Genomic DNA, 24511 nt, shown 5'->3' on the forward strand with positions numbered 1-24511 from the left:
CTTTACCTGGAATGTAAGGAAATGACTCATTCCCTTACTTCTTTTAGGTATTTACCCAAATTGTACTTTTACAGTTTATATTTCCTTGGCTACATTATTAAAAAGTTCCTAGATCTCTGACACTTTATAGCTTTCTTCTCTGCCTTACTGAGTCTCTTTAGCTCTTGTTACTGTATAGCACACAATATTTTACTTCCATACCTTATTTATTGCCTGATAACCCCTCTTAAAATCCAGGCCCTATGAGGGCATGCATTTATGTCTGCTTAGTCCATAACTGGGTCCCCATGGCCTAGAATAATGCTTGGTAAAGAACAGTTACTTGATCAATACTTATTGGACAAATGAGAGATGCTGCTAGAGCTAGTATAATATATACTCTACTGGTCTATTTGGGATTTATGCTCTCTTAATTTCTTGTATTTGGGGAGCACATAAAATGCCTTGTTTAACCTTATAATAAGCTGAATTGTCGCACAATTCTGTCAAATTTCTAAGTCATAATTTATTTCAAAATATACTTTCTAGTTGGTTGAGCTTCATAGCTCATATGAATAAAATATAATCACGGTGTTTACCCAGTGCAGATTATGAAACAGTCATTGCGTTGTAATCTGGTGGTCCATAATCTAGTGGGGGATCCCAGGGCAATGTAAGCACATTTGTACTAGGTAGTCATATATATTTGTACCATCTGTGTGCTGAATCATCTCTTGTACTGGAATGTTCTTCACCCACTAGTCTTCAAGGAAATGCCTGTAAGATTCTATATCCCTAGGAAGTTCAAACTGTGTTTGGGTAGGCTCTCTCATTTTCCATGGACTTTGGAAATACCTCTCTTGATGGAAGGGTCAGTAAGGCAGCAAGGGATAACAAAAACACCATGTTATGGAATAACTAGGCATAGACAAAAATTCCAGCTCCATCACTTTCTAAGTGATTGGCTAGTTTTTAACTTATCAAAGCCCATTACATCATTTGTAAAATAGAAATAACAAAATAACACCTATGTCTCAGATTGTTATGAGGATTATTGAAACACACATGCCCCACACTTGGAGACACACCTACACACAGACATAGATATACAATGTGCATAGAATATTTCTTTATTTATAGTTGGCCTCCAAATGATTGTATTCATCCAAAGAGTTCATACATTGGTGACCCTCAGTTTACATCTCTAATCCAAAATGGTCCTCGAGGTCCAGCCTTACATATCCACCTTCCTGTTTGACACATGTACCTGGATAATTCAAAAACGTCTCAAATTTAACATGTTCAAGAGAAAATTATGTTTTCCTCTGCCCAGAAAATTATGTTTCTGTACCAGTATATTCCATCCCTTTTAATGCTACCAAAATACACTAATTTCTAGATTTGAAACCTAGGAGTAGATCCTGATTCCTCTCAACCTTACTACCTACATCTAGTCCATCAGTAAGTTCAATTGATTCTACTTGCAAAATATATCTGATTGTGTCTACTTCTCTCCATATCTACTTTCACCAATGATAGACAAGCCACAATCATCCTTACCTAGATCATTATATGTCTCGTAATTAGATTTCTCCAGTCCATTATCCAGAACAATGAGCAGCTAGAGCAATCTTTCTAAGATTGAATTGTGCCATTATTTGTTTACCTTTCCTCAGTGTCTTTCTGTTGCACTTAAATTTTGTACAATCCAAATTAAATTTTAAGAGCCTACGAGATTCTACATGGTCTGACCCTTTTATACCTTTCCAACCTTATCTTATACCACTGTCCCTTCCATTCTTTATGCCCTAGCCACACTTTTCACTTGACTGACTTTTTTTTATCCTTCATTTTATTGTTCTTTGCATTCATCAGGTTCCAGCTAAAGTCACCTTTAGAGTGCTGATCTGTAAGCTTCATGAGTATAGGGAACAAGTATACCTTGTTCTCTCTTGAGTACTTAATTCCCAGAAGACAATCATAGCATAGATATGATATATATATATATATATATATATATATATATATATATATATATATGCCTGGTGCATGATTGGTGCAATGAAAGATAATGGTTATAATATTTGTTCAGTGAATTAAAAAATTTAGCTGAATAAAAAAATTAAAGTGAATAAAAAAATTAAAAAATAATAAGAAGACAATATTTCAGTATGTGTATATATATAAGAATAAATACATTATCGATAAATATTACTCTAATTTTTATTAGTCTAATCTTATATATGTACATATGTGTATATAAAGAAACAAAAAGCATATATATATATATATATATATATATATATATATATATATATATATATATATATATTATATCTCAATGTATAAGGCTTGCCTAAAATAAATCTAACAAATAAAATACAATTGACTGATATTTTAGTTTTACGAGTTTGATGGGCCATTTCTAGTCTCTCATATCACTTTGATGCTCTCACATAATAAAAATGAGAGCTCTTCTGTTATTGAGTTTGCTCACTAATACTCTGGATTTAATTATGATTTCTTTTACTTCAGGTTTTTCTTTTTGTTTGCAGTAGAATTCACGATTTTGAGACTAAGCATTGGTCCAGGTCTTTGCAAAGTGAAGGGAACACTTGAGAATATTCAGTTAATTTTCAAATGAGAAAATTAACATCAGTGCTTGTTCCCTTCCCCCTTGTCTACAATGCCAACTTCCATACAAAACTGATTTCCCCCCTAAATATTTCCAAATACTTAATGATTCTGGAACATCTAGTTATTTGAAGGTAGTTGTTGTTGTTGTTGTTGTTGTTGTTGTGTTTGGCACTATGCAGTGGGAGCCTTTCTCTGTTGTCAAAGGAAACAATAGAAAAAAATGATGAAAATGATGGTAAGAGTGTTTATAAATGTGATTCAAGTTATATTCAGTTTGTGGCTGGACTTGAATTTTTGCAGATCTGATGAGTTTTGAAAGCTATTAGTGTTCTTGGAGGAGCATTATAATTGCTTAAATTCCTGAAGAATCATCACCTATTTTTGAAAGGGGGTGCTTAGGGAGTTAATCAATTTAAAACTATTTGAGATCCTTGGCTAGAAGATATGAAAACATACAAATAAGTCTCTTACAAAATCCTTTAAATAACACAAATCATTAATTTGTCTGTTCCCTTTTACAAATTATGCTAGAATTTGCAGTAGGCAACTTGGGGGAAAAAATCCTTCTTCCCAAGAGTTTAAACTGAAATAATGACGATAACCATAGCTATACTAAGTTTCTACTTGGAAGGGTAATTCCAAAGATTCATCCTTCCAGCTCTTTGAGTTCTCCTGACGTGGATTTTTTTTTTTTTTTTCCTGGATCAGCATGAGAGGACAGATTACTATGAATTTTATTACAACACTCTGTAATTACTTTGAAGACTCTGGAGGACCAAGTGGGTTGCCAGAGAATTTTCTGTTCTTCATCACCTAGCCACAGAATGCCCTTGGAAATTTAATAACAGAAAAGGTCATGTCTTGAATATGTATAGCCCTATTCAATATACAAAACATTTGCATAGTTGATATCTTATGTTGATTCTCATAAAAGCAGACTAGCACACATTATCCTCATTTCTCAGATGAGGAAATTCTGGTACTGAGAGGTTAAACAATTTACTAATATTTATTAATAGCAGAAAGTAGAATTTGAAACTGAATATTCTTTTCTCCAGAAATTGGTACCCATGTCACTATGCTTCCTGCCTATTTGGGTGGCATTTTACATTGTAACATCCCAACTCTCTTCCTTCCCTCCTTAGTTTATTTAACTTGGAAATACCTGCATGACTGCATTTGTCTTTGTTCTATCTTTCATGGAAACTAGACACACACTTATTTTTTAGGAACATTATTCAACTTGCTTTACACTGCATTTGAAAAAGGGGTATGTAGGCTTTTTAAAATGTAACTTTATTTTTGTAGTTGGATAATTAATCCATGCTCAATGGTGAAAATTTGGAAAGAAAAAAGAACCTTTCTGAAAAATCACCCAGGAATCACTATTGTTCAATATTTTAGGGAGTATATTCCCCATAAACAATAGCATAGTTTTGCTTTTAGGATGCTTTCTCTCACCTCCACGTGAGAGTATGGTTCAGCACACCACACGGAAGATTTGATTTTTGTACTCCAGTTGAACAAATGAAAATAAAAATTAAGCAAATCAGGATCAAGAAGCTATGTCAGCTGCTTTATCATATCACAAAATCACAAAAAAGACAAAGGATAATCAGAAAGACTGGGTTCCTTTTTTTTTCCAGGTTATCTATCTACATCATTGAAGCCCTTCTTTTCCCCTCTAACGTAGAATGTTAGAGCTTCCCAAAGTCATTGCACTCATGTTGCTAACTACCTATGCTATCTCTTTTTCTAGGTTTTGAAGATCATGATGACGCGGATGCATCTAACTAAGTGGTATCTGGTGACATGGTGGTTTTTTAGAGAGCACATCTAGATGACTGGCTAATCCCTTGGTTTTCCACTCAACCTAGGACATTGTTTGATTCTGCCTATCAGAACTCTCCTAACTTTCCCCCATCATGTCATCTTTATTAGCTTGAACTCCTTCCCTAAAATGGTTCTTCTGTTGATCCTCTCAGTCCTGCTTTTGAAAGAAGATGTCCGTGGGAGTGCACAGTCCAGTGAGAGGAGGGTGGTGGCTCACATGCCAGGTGACATCATTATCGGAGCTCTCTTTTCTGTCCACCACCAACCCACTGTGGACAAAGTTCATGAGAGGAAGTGTGGTGCGGTTCGTGAACAGTATGGCATTCAGAGAGTGGAGGCCATGCTGCACACGCTGGAAAGGATCAACTCAGACCCCACACTCTTGCCCAACATCACACTGGGCTGTGAGATAAGGGATTCCTGTTGGCATTCGGCGGTGGCCCTAGAACAGAGCATTGAGTTCATAAGGGACTCCCTCATTTCTTCAGAAGAAGAAGAAGGTTTGGTGCGCTGTGTGGATGGCTCTTCTTCTTTCCGTTCCAAGAAGCCCATAGTAGGGGTCATCGGGCCGGGCTCCAGTTCTGTGGCCATCCAGGTCCAAAATTTGCTCCAGCTTTTCAACATACCTCAGATTGCGTACTCGGCAACCAGCATGGATCTGAGCGACAAAACTCTGTTCAAGTATTTCATGAGGGTTGTACCTTCAGATGCACAGCAGGCACGGGCCATGGTGGACATAGTGAAGAGATACAACTGGACCTATGTGTCAGCTGTGCACACAGAAGGTATGTTTCCTTTACATTAATTGAGTACGTCTCATTATATACTCGACAGCCTCCCAGTTAAAATTTTGGGTTTTGGATGGCAAAAATAGTCCTAATTATTTGGGACCTTTTGAGTTGTCCTGTTTTATCATAAAGAAGGGACTGGATGACATATGTCTTGAGTGGCATAGATTTAAGCTAATATGAGTGTTTATGTGACCATCATTTGGCAAAATGGATTTCTTTTTTTTTTTTAATTATGTGTTACATTATTTGTACTGCTGCTATAATGATGCCAGAGATTTTTAAGTTTTCTAGATCTTTGTTGAGAACCTCACATTTTTAACATTTTCAAGTTACTCCAACTGCCTATTGTTTCTGATAGTTAAAGAGAGGTACACATAAACATACATAAGCAGTAAAGGCAGCGGTTCTGGCCCAGGTACACTGAAATAGAAAATTACCAAAGAGCTTAATCTTACAACTCAACTATTTTTCAACAGAGTGTGTAGTTAAATCTGAAATGGAGATAGGTATAAATTAGTTTTATCCTTCTACTGAATATACTCAGGAAGTATAAGCTTTAATGATTCAACACTAGTTTGTTTTGAAATATATTGCTTCTTTATGCTCAAAGAATAGTGAGGAAGGAAAATATGATTGAAGTTTTATAACACTCATTAATAATATTAGCACTTTTTATTATTAATGGTATTTTGTAAATACTTTTAGTTCTCTACCAAGGATGTTTGAGATAGGTTTGGTTTGACCTACAGAGTTTAAGGAACCCAAATGGTGAGACTCACTCATTATGTAACAGTCTTTCTAGGACAACATACTACTTATGCTATGCATTATAGAATATCAAAGAAGGTTCAAAATACTTTTTATAACGCATTAAATCATTGTAAGGGTTAAAAAACCTGCAATAACATTAGCAGCATGGTCCAAACAATCTAGTCCTGTAAAATATGGGTTTGAGTTATTGGGAAATGAATGAAAAAACAGGGTAAGTCTACTTCAGATCTTGGGAGCCAATCATCAATTAGATATAGTGAACTTTTCATTATTAAGAGTCATGATATGGATTTCACTGCTTGGCCACTCTTACAAATAATATTCAGAGCTGCACAAACATAAAATGGGCTTCTACATTGGATTGACACTTCCATGCCTCTGGAAATGTTCATGCATAAGTTAAAGGTTTGCTTACAGAGATGCTGATATATAGAGATTTTGAGCAATGGTGAGTAGAGTAGGAGACCTTTGAATTTTTTTTCTAATGCTGAGGTTTTTCTTATAAAACCATGATTTCATTTGATTCTCACAACAAACAGTGATATAGATAATCCAGATATTTTATTCCCATTTTAAAATACAAATGTTTTAAGAGTTTAAATAATTAATCCAATAAATAGCTAATAGCAATTTCAGAGATATAGGTAGGGTTCATAGCTACTGACTTCTAGTTCAGGGTCCCATTATAATTTAGCCAAATCCAGTGGAAATACACTCTGAAGACATATTTGTGCAATACGTATTTATTAAGCACAAATAGATGAAAGAGCCTCCCGGCAGCCTTAAGTTGTATATATCACTACCCTCAATGGGCATGTGATATGGCAAAACAGATGAAGCATGCATTAATACTTATATAACCATAATTCAAGATGACACAGAATTAATTACAAATATGTCTCTAAAGTAAACTGAATTAGAAAAAAGAAATCACATCCTGCTCTGTGGTGACAGGGATCATGATGGAAATCTTGGAGAAGGAAATGGAATTTGACAATTGAGTTTTAGCAGGAAGACTACCAACAATTGGTGAAAATTTAGAAGGGACAGATTTCCAGTAAAGGGCATCAGATAATATGAAAAGGTGAGAAGTTAAAAAAATACATGCTTGCGAAAAAGCAAATTTAAAGGTATGATTTTGTTTGCCTCAAAAAATCATGAATGCCATTAGGGACTTCCCTCTAGTTTCAGAAGAGTATGATTGGGTTACCATGTGGGAGATGTTAGTCCAAGATTGTATTCAAAGAGAAACTCACTATCATGACCATTTAATTTTACTAATTTAAACTGTTTTTATTTTATTTTATTTTCTTAACTGAAATGTACACCACTAGTAATCCAGTAAAATAAATAAATTATACTGCATCTACTCATATACAATGTATTATTACATAGTTATTAAAATTTGAGTCATTTGGTAGGTAATGAGATCATAATGTTCTCCAAGATCATTTTAAGTGAAAAAAGCAAGGTGAAGTTCTGTGTATATGGTATGTTATTTGTATAAAATGGAGTTTATAAAAAGCATTTGATAGGGTATTCATAAAATTGTTCCCAGAGAAGCACAAAACTCATAACAGTTGCTCTTCTGGGGAGGAAGTCTAAGTAGGTAGGGGATAGGGTGGGCTGAAAGAGACTTAGTTTTCTTGTATAGCTTTTACATGCAAATATTTGAAGGTGTGTATTATAAGCATAAACTATGTATTGTAACATAACAATGAAAATAAAACATTTTATGTATCGGCAAAAACTAAGCCAAAATATTCGATTGCCAAATTTAGGCAAATTTAATTATTTTGCCAAAAACAGGCTAATAGAAATTTTGTTGCTAAATTTTGGCAAAATGTTGAGATGATGGTAATCAGGATCAGGAGAAAATAAGTTTTGAATATGAGCACTCAACAACTGGAAGAAATAATTTTTGATCTATTGTTTTATGTGGATTAGGCATGAAGTATTTATATTGTTTTGATGTGGCAGGAAGTCTCACAAGGTAAAATTCACCCCCAGGATCAGAAAAGTGCTTGAGTGTAACAAGATACAGCTCTCTTAGGTACTATAGGGGCTCCCCAAGGTGATGCCTGTTTTTTTGTTGCCTACTCTTCAGTAAGGCTCTGCAGGATTTTCTGTGAAATGACAATGCCAATTCTTCCTTTAGCCTTTTCCTGGTTGGATTGGAGTAATTCTCTCTAGCCCTTGATCATGTAGCCTCAGTATCCCAAACATATTTCCATGTCCTTAAAATTATCCTCCTTTTCTCAGTTGACATTTTTGTTCTTGAAGAGTATGGACATTTTCAAATGCTTTCACATGAGGAATTAGGGTCTATAAAAAGATGTCCCATTTAAAAAAAAAAAGTCCTTCCCCCAATTGCCCATTTGTTTTATGCTTAAACATGGCAGTACTGTGTCACTCAGTCCTCTTGGCAACTATCACAAAATGTTCCTTTGAGACCGTCTATGCTATCACAGAATTCCAAAGGAGAGCCCAAAAAGTCTTGTGTTTCAGCTTCAAGATTAATCTCTTATACTTGCAATTTCCTTGATTTATGGTTTTTGTAGGCTACAGGACTGTATATTTACTGTGGCTTATTGTATTATGCAGAAATTAAGTGTTTTAGGCAAAGAGATTAATAGTACAGAAACAAAGAAGTATATATGGTTTAAAGGCAGACCACACGAGCTCTTCAACTGCATAGAGGAAAGGAACATGCAATGACTCAACAGTTTTTCATTCCTTTTTAAAGAGTCAATCAGTCGCCATTCTCTTTGCTCTAAGGAAATTTAAGGGTTCCTATGCTTCAATACTTTTGCAAACCTTGGTACATGTCGCCATTATGGCACAAGATCAGTGGTGCTCACCTGTTTACAGTGTGAGAGATGGAGTGCTTTGGCTTTGAAGGCTTCCATTAATGATCACCTTTGTTTTGTAACTTGATAGTTCCCTTCTACTCTCATGTAGCACTAGCCTGTGACTGCTTTGGTCAGTAGAGTTTGGTGGAAATGAGGACACCCTTCCTAGTCTGTCTGTCTTGGAACTGTGTCATCACCATGCGAAGGATAAGAACGAACACCCAGCTGTTCCAGATGAGGTCAAGTGGTCTAACTTGACCTCAACTATATGTCAGAGAACCCTATGAAGATCAACACAACTGCCTTCCTGAGCCACAGTTATTTGCAATCACATAATAAAGCCCAGCTGAAACATTACCCAGCTAACCATAAATTTATGAGCAATAATAAATACCTTCAAGATGGAGTTCAATATAAGCATATTTATCTCAATGAGTTTAAACTCAAAACCTCCCCTCAAAATGGGATACTACTACAATGTTTAAACGTCAAAATCAAAACAAAATAATTGCATTAACATCCCTTAATAGTCTTGAGATTTAAATGTGAAGTAAAATGGAATAAATGCTGTGGGCAAGAAGGGAAATTTTAAATGCTGCACTTAGGTTTCTGTAGCTAGAGATTTGATAATTCCCTTCAAGTCTGAATGCTTTAAATAGTCATACACTTGCATATATTCCATTATTTCATACTTCCCCTTGATCTCGCTTAATTTTATTGAAAAAAGTAATTACAGATTGCATTTTATATACAGACCCTTGTGTATTGTACTTTGTAGACACTTACAGGATTTTCACACCACAATTTTTGGTGACTTTAGTTGAAATATCACTGTACATCTCCAGGGCCTATCAGAGTGCCTAGCCCCATCCTCAAAGACTGTTTGTTGAACGAATTTGTGTTACAATAGTACCTATCTCACTAATATGAATATGTAGCATGGGGATAAATAGTAAGCACTTGTAAGTTTTCACAGTTTTGCTTCTTTATAAAAATAAAGTGCCAAAATGCCTCCCTTGATTAATTGTAAAATGTTATTCACACCCCACTGTCTTTTATGTTTGCACTGGTTCTTGAATTTATTATTTCCACCTAATGATAATGGAATGCTAATTTGTTCTAGCCAAAAAAACATGTCAGTGTTGCTCGGGGGCGGAGGGGAGGAATGTATCAATAAGTTGTACTGGTAATGTGACATCATTAAAATATTGTTTTTAGTATAAACTATGTATTGTAAAACATTACAATTACCACTTTTAGGTTATGATATGGTTTTTCCATCAACTATTTTAATATGTGATGATAATCAAGCTTTGGTTGAATCACCTTCAAAAAAGTGGGAAAACACTTTTCCCATCACACCTTTTCTATTACTTGTGATCGTATCAAAATAACAATTAAGTTTGGAAAGATAAGAAATGTCACTATGGGCCCTACTATGTACTTTATAAAGGGGTTTCATTTTGTGTCTCCAGGGGTTACGTAAAGTGAGAGTTGAGATGAATTTTGAGATGATCATGATGATAATTCAGACATCCAAACTACTGGCAGATTTGTAGAATGTTAACACTGGAAGAGTCTTATGAGAGCATTTAATCTAATCCTTTCATTTTATAGTTGAGGAAACAGAGTCAGTAAGGACAAGTAATTTGGCCTTTCTTTTATATAATTCATTACACAGTTGGGTCTTAGAACTCAAGATTCCTGTCCAGAATTTTGTTTCCTTATCATTGTTGAAGATAATTACTCAAGTTCTTTTTTTTTTGCCATTGGATTACTTCTCTGTTTCATTACTTTCTTCCCCTTCCCTACATCTCGATGATGCCAATCTGCTGAAAGTTTTAATGCCTATTTTAAATAGGCAGACACCACAAATTAATTAGTTCAGGTAAAAATTAGCATTGAGAAATAGCATGGTCCCTTTGTTCTTGACCTGTAAGTTAGATGAAGTGCTTTTTTGTCTGGGTCTTAATGATGGTTTGCAGAAATTTTGAAAAAATATTTTCTTTGCTCCATAAAAATTCTGAAACTATTAGACCTCATAAATCTTTGTAATTATGGATTGATTGGATAATTATATTGGTTATCACTGACATAACAATACTTAAAAATCAGAAGATGCAAAGACTTTTAGGTGGATTCTTCATGAAATTAAATCATAGATCCATAATCTGGGAAATACAGTGGCAACTCTAATAGTGAAGAAGCAGTTTTTCATATTCATACATCACTGCCGGAAATTGCATTATTAGTAGTGAAATATGGGCAGCCCTGTGAAGTGTGTTCAGAGGGGTGCTATCTTTTATCTTTCCTTCCAGATAGAATAGCCTGTGGATTCTTAGCTAATAGCCTCTAAGGGAGTTATGGCCTCTCTCAGGGAAGACAAATGGGATCCATTGATATATCTAGTTGTGGCCAGGGTGAGATATTCCCTATTTTCAGTTTTTGTTTGTTTGTTTATTTTTTAATGCAAGTTCTGGCTTGGATTCTGACTCACCTATAAAAGACTCATTCATGCCTGAGACAACATTCATGTTTCCAATTTCTCAGGCACTATTGCTATCCATTCACTGCTGAAAATACCAGAATTTCCTTCCTCGCAAATACTCCATGCCCATGACAACTATGTGAGAAGGAACTTTGTTTTCAGAGGATGTCAATCCACTGCTCCCCCAACACACACAAATAAAAACCTGGAGTGATGTGCCAGTGTGGACACCACAGTTTCAATGAATCAGATGCTTCCTTCAAAATGAAGGTAATCTCTGAGTGAGTGTGCCTACAAGGTGTTTGGAATTTATCCGTTTTATGGTTGGGAGCTGCACAAGTTGTGTGTTTTTCCTTGGTCTCCCTTATTCCCGATCACACAGATTAACATTATTGTCTGAACTTTAGAGTTTTCATATTCATAAAGTCCATTCATTCTGTTTACTAAAAAATTGGTCTTGAGACTTAGTTCCTTAGTCATCATAACCTTATTAGCTTTATAAAGGTTTATAAAGTTTAATAATGAGTAACAGATGTTTCTGATTGAGGAAAGCTGAGGCAGGGGAAGGCGTGGTGTGACATTTATGTTCCAATGCAAAACAATTTATACACGGCAAACTCTACCCAACACACAGGAAATAAGCTTATAAGGAAAAACAAGGATAGAAATCCACAAAATTCTATAGAGAGGGTCTTTTACTTTCTTCTCTCTTTCTCTGTGTCTTTTTATTTGCCATATTTTCCTCATCTCTTCTTCAGTTACTGGAAATTTTTACATTTTATAGGTTGTTCAGTAAGTCTGGTCAAGAGTGATCGTCTCCTTATTATCCCATTAATTTGAAAGTGTATATAAGAAAGTGAAGATTGTATTAATGATATCTTGGAGGTGGAAAAAAATAAAATTAAAAGAACTAGTTTTACTAAAAGAAATATCATTGACATCAGAGCAAGGAATTTTTACTATGTGACTCTGAGAAACTCACTTCAACTCCTTTCTTCGTTTGTCAGATGAAAAGGGGCTAGAAAGCATGTTCTTGGAGACCTCTTCCAAGAACTGACCTTCTGTCACTTGCTCTTCTCATGCTTCCATAAACCGCATTTGTGCTGGATTCAATGCTGCACATCACATTTAAAATAAATGCAACCAAGTATGACCGCTTCAAAGGAGAGTGGCCAAAATAACCATGTCTTCAAAGAATAAAACTGGCAGAAAGAAGATAAGACATGGCAGGGACCTGACTGCTACTTGTAGGTATTTGGAAAATTCAGGTGGACAGGAGCTGGGTTCACTCTTTACGGCCAGGAACATTACAAAGAGAGCTAATTATTGAAACACCAGAGTAACAAATTATTACTTAATTTAAAGAAGGATATTTTTGTTCATTAACAGAAACATTCAATGAAGGAATTGGCTTTCTTAGGAGACAGTCAGTCCTCTGTAACTCCTATGTAGAAGCCTGGAATAGACAATCACATGCAGGGGCTGTGGGAAAATCAACTTAAATTTCACTATAGGGAGGATGGGAGTTGGACTATTTGTCCTTGATAATTCCCGTTATTGATGATCAAATGTCATATAATTGAGATTCTATTATTCTGTGAGTTAAAACATGGTCATATATACTATAATATTGCATTAATTTCTTAGTTGACTCATTTATTCCATAACACAGTGTGATAATGTTACCATTTTATAGGTTAGAGAGTAGGTATGGAAAGAGAAAGTATTTCCCTCATAATACTGCAGCTATTAGGGGCAGCCCAAGGATTTAGACCCAAGGCCAACTCTGTTTAATTAAGTCCAAACTTGGTCCCTTTATATTGGGGTAGTTCAGGCTTCAAGGGAAAATGGAATGCACACTTATTGACTCTTTTCCCATCGCTAGGAAACAAGAAAACACTATTTGTTTCCCTACTGAGAAAAAAACTTTTGAGCATATTTCATGTGTCTTTTGATCTGGCTTTGAAAGCACATTTCATTGTTCCCAAAGAAGGAATTAATTACAGTAAAAAGAAAGTAAATTAAGGAAGAGGCATGTGGCAACAAGTTCACCTCGCAGAAGACCTTTTGTGAGTCTGATAAAAGTACAGACTGTACCTGGTTGTTTCTATTCACATCTCTGTTGTGGACTCCACTCTCCATCCTTCAGATGCCAATTATGGGAGGAAGAACTATGGTACACATTTTTTTAAGAGCGGGAGAACGTTTTGTTAAATGCTGCAACCTTGTGTATGAAAGACTTCTTTGGACTTCATCAGGACTAGGAGTTATGAAATCTCATTTTGGCACATTTGCAAATACTCCATAAAGACATCTCAATTTATCCAAATGTTGAGGAGACTTTTTGGCACGAGGTGTGATAGTCAGATGTGTTCATTTTAAGAGACTTTGAAATGAGATTACATCACAATGATGCATTTTACTCATCAATTTTCACACACATACACACACACAGGCTTTCAAAACAACAAGATTGTCTAGTCTGTGTTTTTTTCAAAAAGTGCATCATGACATATGAGTTATTTCCTAAACCGGTTTAGTTTAGACGAGCAATTAATATAAAGTAGGATAGAATAGAATGTAAGTATCAGAGTGTATTACATGATAGTAAAAGTAAATATTGTTTTGTAAATTTTTATTTTAGTTGCACATAGACAGCCATATGTGTACTATGGGTCATTTAAAATGTATTTCTTTTTTTTTCCATTTTTTTATTAGTTTCAGGTGTACAAAACAACATAAAGATTAGACATTTATACCCTTCACAAAGTGATAACGCCACCAATCTGACATTATACATAGCTATTACAATACCATTGACTATATTCCCTATGCTATAATCCTGTGACTATATATATGTTTGATTATAGTTGACATTCAATATAATTTTATATTAGTTTTTGGTATATAACACAGTGGTTAGGCATTTATATAATCTATGAAGTAATCCCCTTGATAAATTCAGTACTGATCAGACACACTTCTTAATCTTTACAACATAATTGACTATATTCCTCATACTGTATTTCACCTCCCAGTGACTGTTTTGTGACTACCAATTTGTATTTCCTAATCCCTTCACCTTTCTCACCCATCCCCCAATGCCCCTCCCTTCTAGCAACCATCAGTTTTTTCTCTCTCTCTATGAGTCTATTTCTGTTTTGTTTATTCATTTATTTTGTTCTTTAGATTCCACATATAAGTGAGATCATATGGTATTTTTCTTTCTCAGTCTGACTTATTTCACTTAGCATAATATCCTCTAGGACCATCCATGTTGTTGCAAATGGTAAGATTTCATTCTTTTTTATGGCAGAGTAATACTCCATTGCATGAATATACCACAATTTCTTTATCCAATCGTCTATTGATTGGCATTTTTGTTGTTTCCATATCTTGGCTATTGTAAATGGTACTACAGTAAACATAGGGGTGCATATATATATTTTTTTGAATTAGTGTTTTGGGTTTCTTTGGGTAAACACCCAGGAGTGGAATTGCTGGGTCATAAGGTAGCTCTATTTTTAATTTTTTGAAGAACCTCCATACTGTTTTCCATAGTGGCTGTGTACCAATCTGCAACCTCACCGACAGTACATGAGGGTTCCTTTTTCTCCACATCCTCAACAACATTTGTTGTTTGTTGATTTATGGATAATAGCCATTCTGACAGGAGTGAGATGGTATCTCATTGTGGTTTTAATTTGCATTTCTTTGATGATTAGTTATGTTGAGCATCTTTTCATTGTCTATCAGCCATATGTATGAGGTGTGATCAAAAGATATGGTGAATGTTTAAATAAAAAAAAAAATATTGCAGTAAAAGACATTGCCATTTATTCCCCTCAAGATACTCCACCTCATTTTGAAAACACTTATCGCATCATTCTTGCCACTTTCTGAAGAAGTTCTGGAAGTCCTCTTTTATGAGTATCTTTATCTTTCATCACAGCGCTCTGTGTCACACAACACTCTGGTTCGGCAATTTCTGTCAAATAAAAACATTATGGAGTGTCCTCATTCACCTTATTCACCGGATCTGGCACCATGCGACTTCTGGCTCTTCCCCAAAGTCAAAATGACCATGAAAGGAAAATTTTTTGAATCGATTCAGGACTTTGAGGCAGCCATGACAATGCAACTAAAGACACTCATGAAAGAGTACTTCCAGAACTGTTTCAGAAAGTGGCAACCACAACAGAATAAGTATGTTTGAAGCAAGGGGGAGTATTCTGAGGGGGTTTAATGGCATGTGTCTTTCACTGTAATATATATTTTTTAAATTTAAACATTCACCATATTTTTTTGTTCACACCTCGTATGTCTTCTTTGAAGAAAGAAATATTCAGGTCCTCTACCCATTTTTAATTGGATTATTTGTGGGTTTTTTTTGGTGTTGAGTTATATGAGTTTTTATAAATTTTTGATATTAACTTCTTTTCAGATGTACCACTGGCAAATATGTTCTCCCATTTAGTAGGATGCCTTTTGGTTTTGTTGATGGTTTCCTTTGCTGTAAAAAACTTAGTAGTTCAGTGTAGTCCCATTTGTTTATTTTTTTCATTTCCCAAAGGAGATATATGAGTAAAAATATGACTAAGGGTAATGTCTGACAGTTTACTTCCTGTATTTTATTCTAGGAGTTTTATGGTTTCAGTTCTTACATTTAAGTCTTTAATACATTTTGAGTTTATTCTTTTATATGGCATAAAAATGTGGTCCAGTTTCATTTATTTGCATGTATCCTTCCAGTTTTCCCAGCACCATTTATGAAATAGACTATCTTTACCCCAATGTAAATTCTTGCTTCCTTTGTCATAGATTGAATAACCATATAGGCTGGATTTATTTCTGGGCTCTCTATTCTGTTCCACTGATCTATGTGTCTATTTTTATACCAATACCATGCTGTTTTGATTACTATAACCTTGTAGTATAATTTGATATCTGGTAATGTGATACCACCAGCTTTGTTCTTATTTTTCAGGATTTCCATGACTATTCAGGGTCTTTTATGATTCCGTATAAATTTTAGGATTATTTGTTCTAGTTCTGTGAAAAACATTGGTATTTTGATAGGGATTGCATTGAATCTATATATTACTTTAGGTAGTATGGACATATTAACTGTATTAATTTTTCCTATTCATGAGAGTGGTATATTTTTCCCTTTATTTGTATCTAATTTCTCTCTTCAATCTCATCATTTTCTTAGTATAAGTCTTTTATTTCTTTGCTTAAATTTATTCCTAAGTACTTTTTATGCAAATACAATTGTTAAAATGCACATCTTATAGCAAAAAAAAAAAAAAAAAAAAAAAAAAAAAAAAACCTCAAAGGACCTTACTCTACTTTCCTCTTTAACATTGTTAATAAATTTTGGCTAGAGAAATGATATCCATATACACAAGTTCTTTCTTCTGTGAAAATGTCATCATTTGGTTTGTCTCTTCTGGATGTGTGGTTTTTAAGTTTTATTATTAAAAATGAGCAAAGATTCCAAAGAACCCATGGTGGGAAATGGTAGAGACTTTGAGCAAAATATAAGTAATTAATATATTGTTGATAAATGGCATAAGCATCAATATTGGGCAATGGTGAGGACACTAGACCAAGATGTTTCAGGAAAGTCCTAGTTTTTATCAGAGGTGACTCCAACTTGGGGATATTTTATTTTTTAAATATTCCAATATAGTACATTAAAAAAATAAATGTAAAATGTGTTAATATAATTTTGGTGTTAAAAATTTACATATAACAAATTAACATGTCTAACTTCCCCCCCAACACACACACACACACACACACACACACACACACACAAAATACAATGTGTTGTATTTATACTGTTTATAAGAATTTCTTGGTAAAACAAGAAATTCAACAAACCATAGTATAACACATTGTGATGTGGTATGTAATAAAGCACAAGTATAAACATATAAAGTTTCAGACTTCTTTCAGTTTTCTCTGAGTTTCCCAATCATTATATGTATAATCTCACTCACTATATAGTCAAGTTTGACTATGATGTCTTTTGAGAAAGTGAAGATTAGGCTAAATACCATTAGTAAAATAAAGTGAGGTTAGATATTAGCATTCTTAGAAGTAAAAGTAGATTCATGAAATGGGTAAACTACAGTGGAGTCATAACATTAAATTCACAAAGTTTGTTGCAAAGACATCTCAGAAATCTAAGTTTGCTGGCTCTTTGGAATTAGTCTATGTGTATTTTAATGGTAGTATTGACACAGGCAGGTTTGAGTACAAATCCAGATTAATATTCTTGGTAGTGGAAGGACTTTGGACAAGTCACTTAATTTAGTTTCCTCATTATTAAATTGAGAGAATAATACCTACCCCATGAGACTGTTGTAAAGAGTATATATAAAACACTTAGCATCATATTTGGCATATAGCAAGTGCTCAACAAGGACATTCTAAATTCGCCTGCCAAGAACTCGCCTTGCCTTATCTGGATATGAGGGGAAAAAAACAACAACAAAAAATGACATAGTGTTTCACTCTGTGTTTACTTAGTTAAAATTTATTATTGAATGAGGTGGAGAATTAGGAAAGTGCCCAATAAATTTAGTGAGTTTTAGATTCTTACCAATTTTGCTTTTGGAAGTTAGGTTTGCAATCACATAACACAGGGTGCTTAGTGCTTTGGCACAGTTCTAACTGGATCCTACAGCCTCTCCTCCAATGGCTGACAGTAAAATGAGCAAAGTCTGTAAAGTCCCAGAGCTAACCTGGGAACATGGTTATCTTCACTGTGCTTGTGTGTGTAGGGTGGGAGCCTGGAAACAGTGGAGACTGAAGATGGTGTTAATGCTGTATTTTAAGCACTTCTGAATTTTTTTTTTTTTTTAATTTTGTAACAAGCATCTTTTGTATTGAAAAAAAATCAACACAATGGATAAATAACTTATTTGTAAATTTCAAACTGAGGATGCTAACCTTCACTAGTCAGTAACTAGAACTTGTTAATGAAGCTAAGTTGTAGCACACTGAGGCATGCCATAGGCCTGAGTATATAACAAAAGGAAATAATATGGACCTTAGGAAATAAAACATTATGTTTAATAACTACATTGATTTGAAAACTAAATGATGCTCTCACAGATTGTTACAGATCAAATAATAACAACAATAATAACTTTTTATTAAGTGTTTACTGTTTTCAGAAATTCTCAAAGTTTTTTATGATCTATGAAGTGATATCAAGATATGAATTTTGGTACTGTTATTAGTATATTAGTATTATCTGAAAGTCAGGCCTACCCACAGCTAAAATAAAAAGTAGATATAATATTGAGTAAAAAGGATATTTCTGTGTTCCTTTTCTCAATGACTCTAAGAACAGAACTATTTGCATCTTTGACAATTTCTTCACAAATCTTCATCTTATTTTTTTTGGTTATATAACTTCTTTTCAAAAGTTATATATCCGTTTTTCAAAAGATTGGGTTAGGATTTCAAGCCTTGAGTCTTCCTAATGATAGTAGACAGACATTTGTTTTTTTAAGAAGAATGTATTATCACATTGCCATATGATGAATTTTATCCTTTAGATAAGCTGAAGAAATATGAAAGTTAAGTAAGACATATTGAAGTGTCATGTTAGTTTAATTTCAATTTCATGGAATTTGAAAAAAATTAAATTAGAAATGCAGCTGGTAATGAATATGTTTTATTAAAGTTAATAGAGAAAAGAGAGAAAACTTTATTAATACATTGAAAAAAATTTAACACTCCATCTAGCTATTATGTATGTAATCAAACTTAATTTGTTTTCAGTTCCCAAATTAGTACACTCATTCCTTATTACATGAGCATAATTAGTTCTCATTTTTTGTTCAGAGAAAATAAAAATATATAAACCATTAATTTCTACTGTATTTAATGTTAAAACCTATATATATTTTTTACTATTTTTTATTAGTTTCAGTGCACAAAACAAAGTAATACTTAGACGTTTACCATTTAAAACCTAGATTTTATTAAATAATTATGCTGAAGAATCAGCTGGCAATATTAATTATATAGATTTGTATTTATGTGTAGTTGATAATAGTAAACCCTCCTATAACTAATAAAATGCAAAAAAATAAATTATTTGGAAGTTTGGTGGTGCTTGCACTTGCCAAGTTATATGAAATTATCAAAATAATTAAAAACTGGTAGCATCATTTTTGATTTGAGAGTTTTTTTGCACAAAGTAAATAATAAATGTCTCACAAAGTTCAATATCTTTCAATAGAAGTGTATAGTGTATAAAAGCATACCTAATACAGCTTGAGGTCCATGTGATGTTACAACAAATGCAATAATTTATTAATTAATTTGAAAATATTTATTGGGGATATGTCATATGCCAGCATCTGTGGAACATATGAAAAAAATTAAATGGAAGCGCTTGCCAGCACATGACTTTTCACAGATGTATTACCAAGCCATGGTCTACTATTAATATAAAGTTTACCCTCATGGAAAGAATATGGTTATGTGTAAACAGAAACTAGTATGGCAAGAGATGAGTATATTAAGTAACTCAATTGAAAGAAAGAAGTATTTATTGAGTATAGTTTGGAAAATTATTGAGAGTTTAAAGGTTTTTTTTTTTTTCATAAGAAAACCTTCTAAACTTAACCAGTCCTCACTAAATAATACGAGTGAGATATGTGATCCTAGAAGCAGGATATTACATGACTAAGGTGAATAGGGATGAATATCTCTGTTGGAAGTACAAAAGAAAAAAGAAGAGAAAAAGCAATGTGTCATCATTTTGTTTAGCACAATGTGGTTCTGTACTTGCCTAGTGCTTAATATTCTGGGGTTGAAGGGAGCCGTGTAGAGCAAGCACCACAGGTGACCTAGTTACGCTTTTTCTTACACTATTCACTGTCCCCTGATCTAGTATGAAAATAATAGGCATTGTTCCATCCAAGATAGGAGGTCTGAGTTAGGTGCCGGTAATAGTATATTTTCAATGAAAAAAGAGATAAGATTTTAATCTCTCCCTTACTAATGGATATACCAGACAACCTGAAACAGTGAACTCTAAAATGCATAATCACTAGTAATTAAGCCATTTTCTGGCTTGTTTAACAAAAATTGAGATCACTTTTTATGAATTTTAGACTTCTGATAATTATCTAATTATTTATGTGGAACTCTAGAAAAACTTAAACACATTTTCCCCTTCTAATCATACTGCATTTTTTCCTGGTACAGATTTAAATTTATTTGAGTGAAATTATTCATAATTTCAAACCTATTTCTGAGTTTTATGTTTCTTGATATCTGCCTTTCTTAAAACTCAACCTTCTTCCTTTTCCTTGAGTTTCTTCTGAGGCTTAAACTGTCTATTTCCAGTGCTTTTCAGTAATCAGTAGAATTAATGATTATACTGAATTGGTTTCACTTATTTGAAAAGCACCTTCCTTTAAGGAAGCTGTGCATATTGTGACTATAGAGAATAGTAATCTGGGTTTGTTTGGGAGGAAACTTTTCTCCTCACCTCAAAGCCCATTACATGCCTTTACTTTTACCTTTACTCTGTCAATAAATGGCCAATTATGCCTTAAAGAGGCTGAGGAGAGTATGACACGTACCATCAATAGAAGAAAGAATATCATTGAGAACATGAAGAAAAATAAGCTCTTAAATTTTTTATATATAACATATTAAAGTGGCTACGAGTGGACTTTCAGAAATTGAACACAGTTTCTAATGAAAGCTACTGAAATAAGTCTTAACCATTCCTGAAAAAGAGCTGAAACTCATGCTGAAGTGATTGAACTTGAATATGGAAAACTTTACTTCTGATCTGTCAAAGAATTTGGTTTTGAGGTTAGAGGAAACAGCATTAATTTTGGAATTACTCTGGAGACCGTATTTGATTTCCCACTTTGGAGTGACCTTGGGCAGTTCACTTAACCTTTTTGAATACAAAGATCCTCATTTGCAAGATGACAAATGGCTGCATCTACACTCTTTGCTAATGTTTTGTTATGATGGTTAATTCAATAATCAGTTAATGCACTCTGTAAATCTAAAACTGCCTGGTATATTAATTAATTAAATATTAAATAAACATCCACTGTGTGCCAAGAGCTATATGCTTGGACTAGGTTTTTACGAAACACAGTATAATACTGTGAAAATTAAATACAAATCAAAGATTTTTTATTAATGACATCTCTATCACAATAAAAACAGAGATTTTGATTGTCAGATGTGGTTGGGGAAAAAGTTGAACTCCTTTTCCAATACCATGTCCATGTCTCATCAGTAATTGACAAATACTGATAAAATGTCAGATCTGGAAGTGACCTGACAGCTGTAGCAGTTGGAGCACTGAATACCGTGTTTCCCCCCAAAAAAGACCTAGCCGGACCATCAGCTCTAATGCGTCTTTTGGAGCAAAAATTAATACAAGACTCGGTCTTATTTTACTATATTTTATTATTTTATATTATACCCGATCTTATAGTAAAATAAGACCGGGTATAATATAATACCGGGTCTTATATTAATTTTTGCTCCAAAAGATGCATTAGAGCTGATTGTCTGATTAGGTCTTATTTTTTGGGAAACATGGTAATTGTGAAGAGCTCAGGCATCAAATTCAGATAGACCTGGATTCAAATCCCTGCCCTGTCACTAGTTGCTGTAGATATGAGGCAAGTTTTACATCATTTCAGAAAAGATGTGATTATCACTATTTTTGACTTATATGATAGCTGTGATCATTGATTTCGTATAATACATAACACACAATAAGAATTCAAAAAATCTCAGATGCTGTTATTTTGTGTTCTTTTTTCAACTTCTTCATTTTTAGAAAAAAGAAACTCAGGCCTAGGAAATTTAAGCAGCTCATCTAAAGTCACAGAATTCCTGATTCCAGGACAATGATTGGAAAATAAGCTTAATATTCAGAGAATTTTTATATTAAGGACACTCAGTTTTATAAGTAATTCTATTTTAATTATAATTTAAATATTTGTTTATTGTTTTTAACACTGATTTAAAGGGCTTGCCCTTTGTGGCTAAATAGACTAGAATTTGAACAAATTATTTAACCTCTGTAAATTTCAGCTTTATCAACTGTAAAATGATTGATGACACTGATGGTGAGGATGATTATGATAATGATGATAGAAAACAGTTAGAGGGCATCCACCAGGTGTCCAGGCACTTTTCTGAGAATGTTTACATATATTGATTTGTTTAATACTCAGATCAATCGTATGAAGTAGTATTATTGATATTATCTCAGTTTATAGATGAAGAAACTATCTCATAGAAAATGAGAATAATGGTATGCCTACATTGAATATTTGTTGTGCAAATTAAATGAGCATTTACAACTATATAAAACATTTATGATGTGCAGTTCACATTAGGGATTTAGTAAATATTATCTGTTAATACTAATTTGGTTTTTATAATTAACTTTTTTTTTTTTTTTTTTTGGCCTAGTCATTGGTTCAAATTAAACTTCTTGGGTTACATTTGCACTTTGAATTTTTCTCCTATCATTCTGGTGTCTAAATTATATTTATTAAGTGAAAATAAGGAGGATGCAAATGATATATTATAAAAATATATATAATTTCCAAATATGAAAAAACTATATAGACATTATTTAACATTTGGAAAAGCAAAAGTTTGGAAAATAATTTTAAAAATCATTAATATTCTAATAAAAATGAAACAATGCTTTGATATCTTTTTCTTTTGCATAATTGTTAAAAACTAGTTATACATAATTTTGTATTTGTTCTCATATTTTTAACTTACCATTGTAAAGAGAACTTTTTTTCATATTTTTCATACCCTTTATGAATATTATTATCCATGGCTATATAATATCTTATTATTTTGCCACAACATTATAGATTTTGGGATCCTTATGCCATTTCAATTTTTCACAATTTTAAAAAGCATGTAAATGAACATATTGTATCTGGAATTTACCTCTATACTTTAAATTTATTTCTTAGCTAATTTAACAAAAAACAAAAAATAACAAGCAAGCAAGATTAAATTCCTATAGAACTTCAAAGGGTATGGACAATATTTATAATAATATCCATAATAGCAAGATTGTAATTTTTTAATTAAATAATTACTGGAATAAAAAGTTTAGTAGTATAAATATATTTATTTATCTAACTACTAGCTTGTTTAAGAAGCAAAACATTGTATTTCTCCTTGCCATGGATAACCATACCCAAGTTACTTTTAAAATAAAGTTTTGGGTACTATAAAGTAGAATTTTGAAAGTTTAAATATATAGTGTCCATGCAGCAAGTATAAGGTTGTTATTAAACCTTTGTTAAACCTCATCTCTTGGTAAATCATCCTTTAATTTCTTTCTTCAGTCCAATTCTTAACCATACACATAAATCTTATTGTAACTCTTGTGATATTCCTCTTTTTAAAAAACAGCTTTATTGAAGTATAATTAATATACAAAGCCTGTACACATTTGATGTTTACAATTTGATGAGTTTGGACATATGCATATACCTGTGAGACCATCTTTGAAATCTATCTATATTGAATGACCTTTCCCTCCTAGCTGCATTGTATCCATTTTGAAATCATGTTTAGTCCTACTTGCTCCATGGGCTACTTAATCAAACCTACCTGTACCATTTTTCTCTATTTTCTTTCTAAACTTTACAGTGTTTGTCAACATTATTGGAATATTTTACTTGCAGTTTTGTTTCGGTGTCCTATGGCTTTTTTGTTTCTATGTCCTATGAAATCTAAAAGGGCACAAGAGCACAGAATTTGGAGTCAGATAATCTAGATCTAAACTTCTCAATTTTATGCTAATTTGGGAACATCACATAACCCATATATTTTAAAAGAGTTGTTCTTTAAGTGTAAGATTACTGGTCGTGGTGTTATATCATTACTGTAGCTAATACTGAGTACTTACTATGTTCCAGCATCTGTGGTTCTATACTATTTAATCCTTACAGTAATTCTATGAGTTAGGTAAATTATTACTGTTATTTAACAGATGAGGAAATGGAGGCATAGAGTGTATAAGGAAAATAATATATTTGTCAAAATGCTCCCTGAAAAAGTCAACACATGGTCTGTGATTATCCTGCTTTGCCTTTTCTCCTTTT

General features: G+C 33.3%; 1 protein-coding gene across 6 annotated transcripts in view; it reads left to right on the forward strand.

Moving 5' to 3' along the window:
* The window catches only part of GRM5 (glutamate metabotropic receptor 5), a 457668-nt gene that overhangs the window by 12587 nt on the left and 420570 nt on the right, over nt 1–24511 (forward strand). For all 6 annotated transcript variants that reach the window (XR_012497441.2, XR_012497444.2, XR_012497443.2 and 3 more), the window contains exon 2: nt 4376–5234. Coding sequence is in view for 2 of the 6 variants with exons in the window: in XM_074335624.2 (XP_074191725.1) it covers nt 4577–5234 (658 nt within the window). In the remaining 4 variants the exon portion in view is untranslated. The remainder of the gene's footprint in view (nt 1–4375; nt 5235–24511) is intronic.

Source organism: Rhinolophus sinicus, chromosome 14 (genome assembly GCF_057876585.1).
Source record: "Rhinolophus sinicus isolate RSI-liver-muscle chromosome 14, RSI-T2T, whole genome shotgun sequence".
Lineage (NCBI taxonomy): Eukaryota > Metazoa > Chordata > Mammalia > Chiroptera > Rhinolophidae > Rhinolophus > Rhinolophus sinicus.